Source organism: Carlito syrichta, unplaced genomic scaffold, assembly GCF_000164805.1.
Source record: "Carlito syrichta isolate Samal-C Ts95f unplaced genomic scaffold, Tarsius_syrichta-2.0.1 Scaffold302967, whole genome shotgun sequence".
Classification (NCBI taxonomy): Eukaryota; Metazoa; Chordata; class Mammalia; order Primates; family Tarsiidae; genus Carlito; species Carlito syrichta.
The window spans coordinates 1-14741 of NW_007247063.1; the positions used below are offsets into that span (position 1 = coordinate 1).

Below are 14741 nucleotides of genomic sequence, written 5' to 3' on the forward strand. Positions count from 1 at the left end.
GGCTGAGACAATGCAGCCGGGGAGGGATCTGGAGGGGGCTGGGACCGGAGACTTTCCACACACGAGTAGAACGGCAGCAGTGGGGCGGGGGCGCAATATCTGGCCTTGCGTGGGACTGAAGTTCCCGGGCCTGCCCCCAGCGCGGTTGGTGGTGGGCTGGGGGATGGGGGTAGCGAAGTGATAGCCTTTTTGGGAACTCACGTTCAGAGAATCTCACAAGTTCACCTATGCCGTCGCCATCTTGCCCCGTCTCCCTCAGGTGATCCTTTTACCTCAGCATCCCAAGCAACTGGGACTGCAGGCACACACCACTATGCCTGGCTAATTTTTTTATTTTTTTGTGAAGATGCGTTTTCACTATGTTGCTCAAGTTAGTCTTGAACTCCTGGGCTCAAACAGTCCACCTGCCTCGGCCTCCCAAAGTGCTGGTATTACAGGTATGCACCTGGCCCAGACAGTATTTATGAAGTAAAGTTACTTGTTTTCTTAGTTTTAATGAGATAAAGAGTTTATCTTAATGGGATAACTGCCAATCAAGGCTTTAGATCAGGATTATGAGTGGTCTCACACTAAGCTGATGTAATTTCCATTTGATGGCAGAGACTCACTGAAAGTTTTATGTGGTCTCTGCAGATTTCTCTTGGATGTATGTATGACTTCCAGTGGGATTTTTAAATCTTGAAATACTGACTGTAGGATCCAAGGTACCCCTGTGCCATAGTGTGACCTTCCTGATCACTTCTCCTTACTCTCCCATATTCCAGTGAACAAGGGGAGAAGAATTGCCTTCAGTTCCATGTCTTTACTGAAAATGGCTCCCAATGCTGAGGAAAGAACCACTATACACGAGATGTTTCTTAACACACTGGATCCAAAGTAAGTTAGGATGGTGAGATTCCAAATTGGGAAAGTGTTTAAGCTATGGCCTTCTCCAGAACCATGACTGCCTGAGTGTGTTGGGAGTTATTTACAAATAATAAAATTTTCAAGTGAAACCATGGCATTAACCAGGTTTAATAAATATCCATTTGTACAGGACTATAAGTTTTCAGAGTCGAGTTTTGCCTCCTAATGCAGTATGGATGGAGAACTCAAAACTGAAGAGTTTGGAAATTTGCCACCCTCAGGTATTGTAATTTAGTGTGAAATATTTTAAATAGGATAGTTTGCATTCATGATATTGGTCCAAGATTTGAGACCCCTTTAAAATGACCTTTGTTCTATGGCATTGTTAATTCCTTTGTTCTGTATTTGAAGGTGGCCATAAGTTTGTATTCATTAATATTTATTGTATATCCTGTAGGAGCGGAATATTTTCAATCGGATCTTTGGTGGTTTCCTTATGAGGAAAGCATATGAACTTGCATGGGCTACTGCTTGTAAATTTGGGTGAGTTAGATTTAAGACAGTCTTAACTTCTGAGAAGCAGTTTACATCACCCCACTAAAATGAAGCACTTTGGAAGGGTCTGGATGTGTTTGGGAATATGTTATATTTTTAAATGAATAGTGCACTAATACCAGCCAGTTTTAATCTTCATTTTAGAAGGCTGTTGCTCTGTCTTTGTAAGTTAGTATATTAAAGAACTACTGAGAAAATACAGTGATAATATGTAGGAGGAAAAAGATAGTGATTTTGGCCCTGATCTGGTCACAGTGGCATCTCTTACCATTCCTCACTGGTATGGTAATTTCCCCCTTCTATAAGTTTATTATTTGTTCCTTTTTATTTTGCTTCAACTGGTTGTTAGGGGGAAAAGGTTGAAATCATTGAATTTTGCAACTTATCCCCAATTCTGTCTTTCCCCAATAGTGGTTCCCGACCATTTGTAGTAGCAGTTGATGACATCATGTTTCAGAAACCTGTGGAAGTTGGCGCATTGCTCTTTCTTTCTTCACAGGTAGGTGTGGAATGAGAAATGAAATACAATGAAATACAATTTTTCAGTCATTTGGACCTAGAAATTTCTGTATCCTAAAGCCACTGTTTTCTTCCTAATGCAATTGACTAATTATAATGTCTATAATTTGTTAGGTATGCTTTACTCAGAATAATTACATTCAAGTCAGAGTACACAGTGAAGTGGCCTCCCTTCAGAATAAAGAGCATATGACTACCAATGTCTTTCATTTTACGTTCATGTCAGAAAAAGAAGTGCCCTTGGTTTTCCCCAAAACATATGGAGGTAAGCAGTGATTATTGCTTGTCCCTAACAAAGGGAAGAACTTTTTTTTTTTTTTAAATAACTGTAACTATAACCTTTATTTATTTAATTTTTTTGAGTCAGGTCTCCCAGGCTGTAGAACAGACAGTGGTGTATTGCACTGATACCAGCCAGTTTTGATCTTCATTTTATTTTGCTCACCGCAGCCTTGATCTTCTGGGTTCCAGTGATCCTTTTGCCTTATCCTCTGAGTAGATAGGACTGTAGGCACACACCACCACACCCAGCTAATTTTTTGATTTTTTTTTGTTGTTGTTGAGATGAGATCTCACTATGTTGCCTATGTTGGTCTCGAAATCCTGGGCTCCCAAAGTGCTGAGATTATAGGTGTGAGCCATTGCACTTGCCTGGGAAGAACTTTTAAAGAATTTGTTTTCTTTTTGGATTGTTGTAGAAAGGGCATCGGCCTGTCAGCACAAGAGCATGTCTTTAGCAGATTTTGCTTTTGAGATTCTGCATCCTAAGCTGGGTGCAGTGGCTCAAGTCTGTAATCCCAGCACTTTGGGTGGCTGAGGCGAGAGGATCGCCTAAGTCCAGGGGTTTGAGACCAGCCTGGGCAACTTGATGAGACCTCATCTCTACAATAAATCAACAAATTAGCCAGGCATGGTAGCACACACCTGTAGCTCCAGCTACTTGGATGGCTGAGGTGGAAGGATCGCTTGAACCCATCAGGTTGAGGCTGCAGTGGCTGAGTATGCCACTGTACTTCAACCTAGGTGACAGAGTGAAACTCCAGCTCAAAAAAAAAAAACGAGATCCTACATCCTGGAAGGCCAAAAATGCTTCATGACTCTCAGGTAGCTGTTGCTGCTCTGTCCACTGGCTTTTGTTTGCAGGGCTGATATCAGCTGCAGACAGCTATGGTAGTCAAAAACTGGTCCAGCCAAAGGAAAGGGATGGGAGTCATGGCCTGTTGCATACTCCCAGCCCAGTACACTCTGTCTCAGTGTTCTCAAGTAGTCTCATGTTTGTATGGTGATTTTCTAAGGTCCTGCAAGTTTCTCCAGGGTTTCTTTCTTATATTTCAGAGTCCATGTTGTACTTAGATGGGCAGCGGCATTTCAACTCCATGAGTGTTCCAGTGACTGTGAGAAAGGACTACCTTGTGGAGCCCTAGGAAAATGTCACTTGTTGAAAACGGGCACCCCACCCACAGTGACATGATGCCCGATGAAGGCCTGATCAAGTATATTGGTTTTAGTGTTGTTTCCTCTGTGGAGAAGGAGAATGTGCTCAAGCTTTTAGGATGATCAGAAAAGAGTAGCTAGATGGGGCTGAGGGGAGAAATAATTATTACAATAAATGCTTTTAAAACAATTTGTGAACCTGCCATGTTGCCTCCTGTCTGCTAAAGAAATTAGGGCAGAATGCCTTTTTACACAGTTGGATGCGTTCTTTTCTTACACATAGTGCAGCTATTAATATACAAGGCCTCCTGCCAAGGCATTTGGATGACATTCTTTAAACCTGACCAGTTACCCTGTGTTGTCTAAAATCCCATCAAGCCCTACAAAATTCCTTTGTATTTTGCTTCCCTCTATTTCCCAACTTTTATTGTTAGCAGAAGGTTGATGGTGAGTTGGGGTGAAGGGATTCAATAAAAGATACAGCATCTGTAAATATTTGTGGGAAGCTTTAGATTTGAAACCATACCATGAGGGAGGTGTTCAGAGATTATCTAGATAAGGAAACATAGCCCCATTTGGTCATTCTTTCATTCACCAGGAAGATATTTGGCCCACTCTGTGAGGGGCTGGGTAGGATATATCTGCTTAAAAAACAAGAACAATAATAGTAGTAGCTATTTATGCTTATGGAGCACATGCCAAGTGCTAGGTAGGCACTATCCCCATCCCTTGGCATGTATTAGTTCATTTATTTCTTCTAACCAACACTATGAGGCAGGTTCTGTAACCCCCTCATAGGGTTAGGCCACTCAGGAAACTGAAGCACAGAGAGGTTAAGTAACTTGTTCAAGGTCCAACAGATAAGAGGTGGTGATGCTGGGATTCAGAACCAGGTAGTGTGAGTCCAGGGTACTCTTGAACAGTACATTGTACTGCTTTCAAGGAATATAGCAAGGAGGGTCATAGCCAATATCACAATGCCACCTAGGAAGCCCAAAGGGAGGCATTCTTATTAATTTGCAGCTAAGAAGTTTCTTCCTTGATGGTAGGGGAACTTGAAGTTCAGAAGAGACAAAAAACAGGCTACATAGAAGAAAAAAGTAATCTCTGAAAAAGGCACTCCTAGAGAAAACAGTCTTTAGTGAGTTCTAGATCAGTGGTCACAACTTGTCTCTGCCTCGGTGTTAGCTGGGAAGCTTTTTAACATTTTTTTATGAGTCAGAGTCTCACTCTGTTGCCCAGGCTGGAATGCAGTGGCATGATCACGGCTCACCCAGCCTCGACCTCCTGGGCTCAGGCGATCCTTCTGCCTCAGCCTCTTGAGTAGCTGGGACTATAGGCGCATGCCACTGCACTTGGCTAATTTTTCTATTTTTTGTGGAGACTGAATTGCTATGTTGCCCCAGGTTGGTTTCAAACTCCTGGGCTCAAGTGATCCTCCTGCTTTGGCCTCCCAAAGTGCTGAGATTGCAGGCTTGAGCCACCACGCCTGGCTTGGAAAGCTTTTTTTTTTTTTTTCTACAACATCCCAGCCCACTCCCCTGGAAAACTTTTTATAAAAACATATTTATATTGATTTATGTAATGTTTATTGAAATCACAGTTAATACCAATACACACCTCTGGCATAAAATAGTCATAGGAGCAAACAACTATCTTGGAGGTATACAATTTAAGTCATGAAATCCAGCACGTGCTGTATGATAATAGCTTGTCTCTCCATGCTGTACTACCATCCTTGAGATTTCTCGGGCCCTTCAGTACAGCATTTTGCATATCTACCTATGACATGATGAGGAGAGGAGAAGCTAGCTGGCTAATGGGAAGGGACGGACCTGGGGGAGTTCTGTGAAGGTTTTAAGTGGAGTTCAGTTAAGAGACCTACTACTGTCTAGTATGTCTGTAGTTATAGCTACTTGGAAGGCTGAGGTGGAAGGATCACCTGAACCCAGCAGGTCGAGGCTGCAGTGGCCGTGAGTGTGCCACTGCACTCCAGTCTGGGTGACAAAGAGTGAGACTCCAACTCAACTCCCCCCCCAAAAAAAACCAAAGAGACCTACTACATGTATAGATTATGCATTTAGCCATTTGTTGCTGTACACTGAAGGATTTTCTGGAATTTTTTCTATTTGAACAATGTCCCAGCAAATATCTTAAATACCTATAACATTTGACTCTTAAATTTTTTCCTTTGGAAAAATATAGAGAAGTGAGCTATCTAGGTGAAATAGTAGGCAGATGTGGAAGACTTTGAATGTGTTTCAGGTAACCCTCCAGAACAGTTGTACAAATTCACTTATTCATCGGCAATTTCCGTGAACTTTGCCAGATTTTATTTTTTCTTTTTAAAATTCCTGTGCCATTTTGATAGGTAAAAAATGGCATTCGTTAATGCCTTTCTTTGAATTCTACTGAGATTGAATTTAAATTGCTAATTGTCTTTTTAGTTAAATTGTTCAAGTAATTTTGGTTATTAGAATCTTCATCCAAAATTTATTATCATCTACCAATACAGATATTTATAAGAGCTATAAGTTTTTGTTTTTAATACAGGACTTTAAGAAGATGAGATGAAGCATATATAGTAGGTTCTGGGTTATTAGTGTTCTGCCCTTCTTTCTTAAGAAATAGAGGATAATTTTTAACCAGTACTAGTACTGCTAAGTGTCTAGCATAGATCTTCCTCATGTAGGTTGGATATTGTTTTGTATTGAATAGTCTGTGCTGAGATGCCAATTTACTTCAGGTATGTATTACCAATTCTTAGCTTTTGCTTTGATAGTTCTTCAATGTGTAGTCTTTATCATTGGTTTCTTTAGAAGAGTTTATTTCATTCTAGTGCACTTTGCACTGTTTTGGCCATGTCCATATGATGCTGTGGATCTCTTCCTGTGGGAAACCCTATATTCTGTCTACTTGTTCCTTTTGGTACCTACATTCTCCTTGATCGGCTTTCTCACACCTCTTTGAATAGAGCTGGGAGCTTGACTCCTGAAGAACTGAAGTTTGTGTTACCCCACTCCCTTGGAATGTGAACATTTGGTTTTCCTTTTTGATGAGTTTGTGTAGTTTATCCTTCTAAACATTTGTTTATGTGGGATGACTGGGCTCACTTGGAAGGTTCTTCTGTTCCTTGTGGCATTGACTGGGGTCACCTAGTGAGCTGTGTTCATCTGCGAGCTCATCTGTGGCTGGGACTTCTGGTGCCTTAGCTAGGGTGACGAGGATGGGTGGGGCTCTCTAGCAGGCTGGTTGAATTTTTCAAATGGTAGCTTGTTGACTCTTAGAGCAGTCAGATTCCCAGTTCTTAACCATGCCATCCTCCATCTTTTCTTTCTTTTTTTTCTTTTCAAAACAAAGCCATTTTCATGGAGGGATCAGTGGTGTTACTGAAGTTGGTAAGGATGAATTTTGGGGAAAGGCCATCAATTGGATTATTGAGAGGTTGCTGGTAAGAAAGTGTCAAAAAAGTGATGATGTTATGGGCTTGATGGCAGGGGGCCATTTCAAGCATCTGTCTGTCTTTCCTGGGTGAATTCCTTACTGGTGCTAATGAGGCACTCTTTCATAAAAGCTTTATTGACAAGTAGCATTGGGAAACACTGCATGGCATAACCTTCCCTGAATGTTTTATAATGCATATTGGCTTATGAAAGACTGAAAATAGGGTCATAAAAAAACCTGCTTTAGCCGGGCTCGATGGCTCAGCCTGTAATCCCACGCCTTTGGGAGGCTGAGGTGAGTGGATTGCCTGAGCCCGCGGGTTCGAGACCCGCCTGGGCAGCGAGACCTCATCTCTACAATAAATAAAAAAAAATCAGCCGGGCGTGGTAGTGCATGCCTGTAATTCCGGCTACTTGGAAGGCGGAGGCGGAAGGATCGCCGGAGCCCAGCAGGTCGAGGCTGCAGTGGCCGGGAGCGGCCACTGCACTCCTGTCTGGGTGACAAAGTGAGACTCCAACTCAAAAAAAAAACAAACAAAAAAAACCTGCTTCACTTAAAAAAATCAGCTTTGGCTGGGTGTGGTGGCTCAAGCCTGTAATCCCAGCACTTTGGGAGGCCAAGGTGAGGGGATTGCCTGAGCCCATGGGTTTGAGAACAGCCTGGGCAACGTGGTGAGACCTCATCTCTATAATAAACCAAAAAATTAGCCAGTTGTGGTAGCATGCGCCTGTAGTTCCAGCTACTTGTAAGGCTGAGGCAGAAGAATTGCCTGAGCCCAGCAGGTTGATGCTGGGGTGGCCATGAGCGTGTCACTGCACTCCAACCTGGGCAATGGAGTGAGACTCCAACTCAAAAAAAAAATCATCTTTTTTGAAACACATTTGATCACAGACCTATTTTTTTTTTTAATACCTATAAACACACACACTAGGGACTTTTATAGATTTTACAAAGCGGGGATCATACTCTATATTATATAATTTTATAACAAGAAAAGGCAGTCTAGACCAGGCATGGTGGCTGCCTATAATCCCAGTACTTTGGTAGGCGAAAGCAAGAGGTTTGCCTGAGGCCAGAGGTTCGAGACCAGTCTGGGCAACTTGGAGAAATCTCGTCTCTACAATAAATTTTAAAAAGTAGACAGGTGTGGCATGTGTCTGTGGTTCTACGTACTTGGAAGCCTGAGGTGGAAGGATCACCTGAACCCAGCAGGTTGAGGATGCAGTGTCCGTGAGTCTAGTATATTGTCCAAGGAGTAAGTCATTAGGACCTCTTTTGCTATGAAGACTCAAATAGTAGCCTCCCTCCCTCCCTCCCTCCCTTCCTTCCTTCTTTTTGAGTTGAGGTTTTGATCTGTTGCCCAGGCTGGAGTGCAGTGGCACAATCATGGCTCACCACAGCCTCAAACTCCCGAGCTCAAGTAACCCTCCTGCTTCAGCCTCCCAAGGAGCTTGGACTACAGGCATGTGCTATAATGCTTGGCTAATTTGTAATTTTTTTTCTTTTGTAGAAACAAAGTTAGCTGGGCTCAGTGGCTCAGCCTGTAATCCCGCGCTTTGGGAGGCTGAGGTGAGTGGATTGCCTGAGCCCGCGGGCTGGAGACCCGCCTGGGCAATTTGGCGAGACCTCATCTCTACAATACATCAAAAAATCAGCCGGGCGTGGTAGCGCATGCCTGTAATTCCGGCTACTTGGAAGGCTGAGGCGGAAGGATCGCCGGAGCCCAGCAGGTCGAGGCTGCGGTGGTCGGGAGCGGCCACTGCACTCCAGTCTGGGCGACTGAGTGAGACTCCAACTCAAAAAAAAAAAAAAGAAACAAAGTCTCGTTATGTTGCCCAGCCTGACCTCAAACTTCTGGGCTCAAGCAATACTCTCGCCTTGGCCTCCAAAGTGCTGAGATTACAGGCGTGAGCCACCACACCTGGCTTTAATACATTTATTAAAACCAAATTTAGGATAACATTTTAGATCTGACTGAACTTTCCAGCTTTTAAGGGTTGGTAGTCTTGCTTTTTAAAGGAGTATAATTGACTTGCTGTCACTGCTGATATTTTATAAAATGTTAACTTGTAACAATGCATTTAACTTTATAACTTCTGAATAATTTTTTAGTATTATGATCCTTTTTGCATTTGAGAAGAGGGAGGCAAGAGGAATGACATCAGGAGGATGGTAAAGATTACTTGAAGATATTTGTCTCAGCCGGGTGCAGTGGCTCATGCCTGTAATCCCAGCACTTTGGGAGGCTGAGATGAGAGGATCGCCTGAGCCTATGGGTTCAAGACCAGCCTGGGTAACTTGGCAAAACCTCATCTCTACAATAAAATCAAGAAAAATTAGCCAGGCATGATGGCACGTACTTGTAGTTCCAGCTACTTGGAAGGCTGAGGTGGAAGGATCGCCTGAGTGCAGCAGGTCAAGGATGCGGTGGCTGTGAGCGTGCCACTGCCCTCCAGCCTGGGCAACAGAATGAGACTCCAACTCAAAAAAAAAAGAGATATTTACCTCCATTTTGATATAGAGAATACAAGTTTGTGTTACTGTTTCTAGGCAAGAACTTTTAAGTTATAATTCAGTAATACATTATGCCTTACCTCGAAAACACTTGGGAGATGTTAGGGATTCTTTATGTGGTTATAGTACCTCATGGCAACTTGTATATTAGTGAAATGTGACACAAACTTGGCAAAAATCAGTTACAGGATATAATCATCATGATAATTTTTGTATACCATTAACATATTGGATTTTTTCAGGCACTATTCTAATGCCATTAAAGTGTATACACTCATTTAATCCTTAAGCAGTATTCTTTGAAAAGGTCAATATCATTATTGCCCACATTTTGCAAATGAGGAAACTAAGGCTTAGAGAGGGAAAGTAACTCCCAAAGCTCACCTTGTAACTATATAAATGGGATAGGCCCAGGCTAGGTCTAGACTGTTGGTTCTTTGCCACATTTTTAACATATTTTCTCAGCTGTTATAGTAAAGGTTTAACTCATGCCATATATGTATCAGAATGCACCCGGGGTCTCAATCATAAGAAAGAATGATGACTGAAATATTTTTGGCATTTGGTTTCATTTCCTCTTAGAATAAGTCTTGTGCTACAGTTGTGATTGACTCTCTAAATTTACCCATGAGTGTTTTCTTTCCCTTCCATTGGCAACAAATAATGGATTTAGTATAAAATAGGTAACAGAAAAGAGGAATTAAAGCAGAGATTTGGCAAATTCAGAAACAGACTTAAGAGGTCCTTGGCCAATCACATTGCTTCTAGATGAAACTGTTGTGTTTGTGTTGAGGTTATTTTGATCTAGGGATCAATCTGAGGTGGGTCTGGGAGTTCTTTGGTCTAGTGTGTGGGTTTCTGGGCAGACAGAGTGACATGTGAGAGGCAGTGCTAGCTTGAATGTCTGTACACATGGGGTCTCGCCTGCCTCTGCAACCAGCTAGTTCTGGGAGTTGGGTGAAGGATTAATCTCTTCATGTCTTGTTTCCTCCCCCATAAAAGGAGAGGCGCATTTCTCAATCCAGAGTCCTCTTATTTAGGCCTATAGTCTTCCTTCACTTGATTCATTTCAGTTAGGGAAATACTTTTATTAATATGTTACATATCATCTTAAAAATAAAATCCCACTTAATTTGTGTATGCTAAAAAATTGGAGCTTCAGAATAAAATAGACCCTTCAGAAAACCACTCAGTAAACTAGAGGCATCAAGAAATTATTACCCTAGAGAGAAAGGATAATGGTAACCAAAGAAGGAAGAGGGATGTTTTGGGTTTCGTGTCACAGAAATTATGCACCTAAAATAGAGGGAATTATATGGCTTAAACAAATGAACAAAACTATAATGGAAGTAAAATGAAAATTACACGTGATAAGGTATTGATATATCAGGAGTTGTTGTATCCTGATTTTATACACGTTTAATACATATTTTGTGAAAAATATGTATATAAATATAAATGTATTTTTTTCTATGAGTTTGAAATTAGTGGGTCATAAAACTTAGTGGACTATGAACATTTAAAAAAGAAAAAGTATCACAGTGCATCCCTCATAGTAATGGTAAGTGTTGTGCGATACTTGTTATGTATGTGCATGGTGCACATGTTTACATGTCTACTATGTCACAATGTAAAATGTACTTCTAATTGGGGCATGGTCAAAAAATTTGACCTACCATCATGGATGGAAGGAATACACTCAGTATAAATTAAGATACCTGCTTGAGTTGTACTTGGTTTTGAACTGTCCTGAATTTTTAAGGGTTTTTTTTTTTTCATTTTAAAAATGGATTTGTTAAAAAATCATATGAGGGTTAGTTGTCGCTCTTTTAGTTTAGCCTGAAAGGGGCTTCTGGGCTTGTCAAGTCACTGATTTCCGTGTGCTGGATGCCATCTCGTGGTCTTTGGGTTATAGTGCAGTGTACTCTTAAAACATGCAAATCCTGTTTCTGATGTCCTGACTGAACTGTACAGATGGCCAGAGCTTGAAACTAATGAAATCAAGACTGCAGATTCAATTCTTAACTTCCATCTAGGCTTGGTCCCACATTAGACTTTTTTTTGAGAGGTAAATAAAGGTCTTTATATACAGAGAAGCGTGGAGTAGAGGGGCAGGTAGGCTGGTAGGGGCCCACATTAGACTTCTAACCCTAACCAGTCAACTCTAAAGTATGTGCCATTTCCCAGTAGGTAATTGTGAGAGAGGAAGACCTGTCAGTGCTTTGTCTTGTTGAGGAGGTTGAGTCATAAGTACTGTTTTTCTTTTTCTTTTCTTTTTTTTTCTGAGTTGGAGTCTCACTCTGTTGCCCAGGCTAGAGTGCAGTAGCATGCTCACGGCCACTGCAGCCCCGACCTGCTAGGCTCAGGTGATCTTTCTGCCCCAGCCTTCCAAGTAGCCGGAACTACAGGCATGGACCACACCCGGCTAATTATTTGATTTATTGTAGAGACTGAGGTCTCGCCAAGTTGCCCAGGCTGGTCTCGAACCCCTGGACACAGGCAGTCCTCTCTCCTCTGCTTCCCAAAGTGCTGGGATTACAGGTGTGAGCCACCGTGCCTGGCCTTTTCTTTAAGGACTACTTACAGGTGATATGGCCTTCAGTGGAAAAATAGGAAATGGGTGGATGCCTCCCCTCCCCTGATCCCTACTTTTCCTAGTGAGTTGCTTATGCATGCCCTGGAATCTCCACAGGTGTTGGCATTTTTACCACTTAGTTCACTGTATTGCAGTTTTTGGAATTTTTTTTTTGGCATGCTTATTTCACTTACGAGACTGTGGGCTTCTTGACGGAAGGGATTGCAATTATATCTTTTTATCCCCATTGCTTAGCAAAGTAGTACCTTGTACATGCTTAGGTAATATTTTTTGTATGAACAAATGCATGATTTAGGTGAATTTGGGTGTTTTAGTTGACATTTGAATTTGTTAATTTATAAAATTGTAAGCTTAAGCCCCAGGAAGGTGACTCTTTTAAAATATAGTTTTAGTGCTTTACATAAATTACAATATTATGCCAAAATTATGAGTTATATTAGTAATGAGATTGGTAAACATTGCTTTGCTGTCTAAAACTAAAAACATAGTAACTATGATAAGCATTTTCTTTTCTTTTTAAAAGTTAGGAAAAAAATGAGCTTATGGAAGTATCTGGTGTGCGCATATATATGATATCACGATGTATATATACTGGTTTTTGTCTATAATTCCTGGCTCATAATTCGCATAGCCCTTGCTATCTCTAAGTTATTTCCTAAAACAATAAGCATATCTTTTGTTAAAGTATTTGTTCTTATGTCCTTGGTTCCTGAAGCAGCTTCACAAATGCTTTGGAGATATAAAGGCAAGTCAGTCTTTGGTTATAACGTTGGGGCACTTTAGGCCTCAGAAGCAGGCCTCAGAAAACAGAATCTCTCTGACCTTCTCTCTTGCCCTCCTTTCACCTGCTCCTTTTTCTCCCCAAGGCAATATGTTTCTATGGCCATAGAAACTAAAAATATAATCTTCCTCATCTTTTTTTCTTGGAGCTGGCTATAAAGACATTCTCTAACCTACTTTGTGTGATTGTGGGACATAGGACCCCCATTTCAGAAGAGGTCCTGCCCCATACCCAGGAGAAAGGAACACTGCACAGAGAGGACAAAAAGAATCTAGACAGGCCTTGCTAGATTTCCTTACACGGTCTGTTAGTATTCAGATCATACACTTTCTGTCCAGATGCATTTCGACACAATTGTCCATGCTTCAATCATGTCTATCCAATGAAGTCTCCATAAAAGGTCCAGGAGGTCCTGGGTATGGAGAGCTTTTGGACAGGAGAACTCATAGAGGCTTGTAGGAAGATGAACAAGTACTCATCTACATGCCATAAGGGCGGCACACCCCAATTCCATGGGAAGAGAAGTTCCTATGCTTGGGACCCTTTCAGACCTCACCCTATGCCTTGAACTGAGCTCAAGTGATCCTCCCGCCTTGGCCTCCCAAAGTGCTGAGATTAGAGGCATAAGCCACCATGCCTGGTCCGAAGACCTTACCCTATGTAACTCTTCATCTGGCTGCTTATTTGTATCCTTTAAAATATCCTTTACAAGAAAACAGAAATATAAGTAGGTGTTTCCCTGAGTTTTGTGAGCCACTCTAGCAAATTAATCAAGTCTAAAGAGGGGCTCGTGGGAACCCTAACTTGAAGCCAGTCGGTTTTGAGTTCCGGAGGCCTGGACTTTTGACTGGTGTCTGAAGTGGGGGCAGTCTTGTGGGACTGAGCCGTCATCCTGTGGGATCTATGTTATCTCCATATAGGTAGTGTTGGGATTGAATTGGATTGGAACATGCCCAACTGCCCACTGCAGAATTGATTGCTTCCTTATTGGTGGGGAAAATCCCCACATGCATTTGGTTACAGAAGTCTTCTGTGTTGTGGTGGTGTGAGAACAGAGGGAAAACAGTTTTTCAGCCATATATATACATATATATATACATTTATATATGTATTTTCCCCCAACACAGAGAATTTAGAAGGGTAAGGGCAATGAGTGTCTACCAACAAAATTGAATTTGAGCTATTTACTTGAAACATATGTTTTGTTATATTTTCTACATTAATAACCTTGTATTCAAAGATATTTCAGTGACATAGTGTTGTCACAAAGTTCACAGGTAACAAAATAATGTAATGATGCATTCCATGTATCAGATGGAGGAGGGGTTAGGTACAAAAGTATCATTAAATAATAAAATCGTGGTTAATGTGTTGAGAACAAAATATACAACCTGGAAGTCTATTGACAGATGGGAAATTTAGAATGTAGGGTTAGATGCACGCTTGAACCAGGATGATGGGGGTGTGGGTGGGGTGTAGGTATTGATCCCTTGAGTGAGGTTCTAGAGACTAAGAAATTGCTGAAAGGGTAGTCTGCAGTGATCACTGGAAAGCTCAGAATACCGGCAAGGCTTAACTGGGAATATTCAACAGAAGACCAGATTATAGGGAGAAGCAGGGAATAATAGAAGAGTCATTCATATGTTAGTGCACTGGAAAGACATTGCCTGATGTGTTTCAATAGAAACTTTAGGTTACTTCTTCACTTATTTTGGATAAGCTCCTACGGCCACGGCATGGCTCTGACCTCTTGCTACACAGGCAAGCTGCTAATGATACTGGTCTTTTCTTAATCTCTTGGCAGCTGTCTCCAGAGCAGGGTTTCTCAATCTTGCCACAATCAACATCTTGCGCTAGATAATTCTTTGTTGTGGGACTGTCCTGTGCATTGAGGGATGTTTAGCAGCATCCTTGGCCTCTACCCACTAGATGCCAGTAGAATTTCCAGTTGAGAAACACTGCTCTAGATGATGGTAGGTCAGCATCTTTTGGGGGTAGGTCTCCAGTAGCTGCATCCTGGACAGGCCCAGGACCCACCCTCTCCAGTAGGGG

The 14741-nt window shown here is 41.8% G+C and overlaps 1 protein-coding gene across 1 annotated transcript; it reads left to right on the forward strand.

Moving 5' to 3' along the window:
* The first annotated feature begins 697 nt into the window (after window positions 1–697).
* LOC103259706 (acyl-coenzyme A thioesterase 9, mitochondrial-like) lies at window positions 698–3555 on the forward strand. Its single transcript, XM_008057357.2, has 6 exons — window positions 698–876; window positions 1037–1127; window positions 1304–1389; window positions 1813–1900; window positions 2035–2185; window positions 3256–3555. Exons 1-6 carry the CDS (start codon window positions 797–799, stop codon window positions 3342–3344), a joined length of 585 nt encoding a protein of 194 aa, XP_008055548.1. The 5' UTR covers window positions 698–796; the 3' UTR covers window positions 3345–3555.
* The last annotated feature ends 11186 nt before the right edge of the window (window positions 3556–14741 follow it).

Excerpts from the sequence above, each read along its gene's own strand:
- LOC103259706 (XM_008057357.2), top strand. The coding sequence starts at position 797 with ATGTCTTTACTGAAAATGGCTCCCAATGCTGAGGAAAGAACCACTATA. Across the intron at positions 1,390-1,812 it reads GCTACTGCTTGTAAATTTGG|TGGTTCCCGACCATTTGTAG; the intron begins GTGAGTTAGATT and ends TTTCCCCAATAG. Across the intron at positions 1,901-2,034 it reads TGCTCTTTCTTTCTTCACAG|GTATGCTTTACTCAGAATAA; the intron begins GTAGGTGTGGAA and ends ATAATTTGTTAG.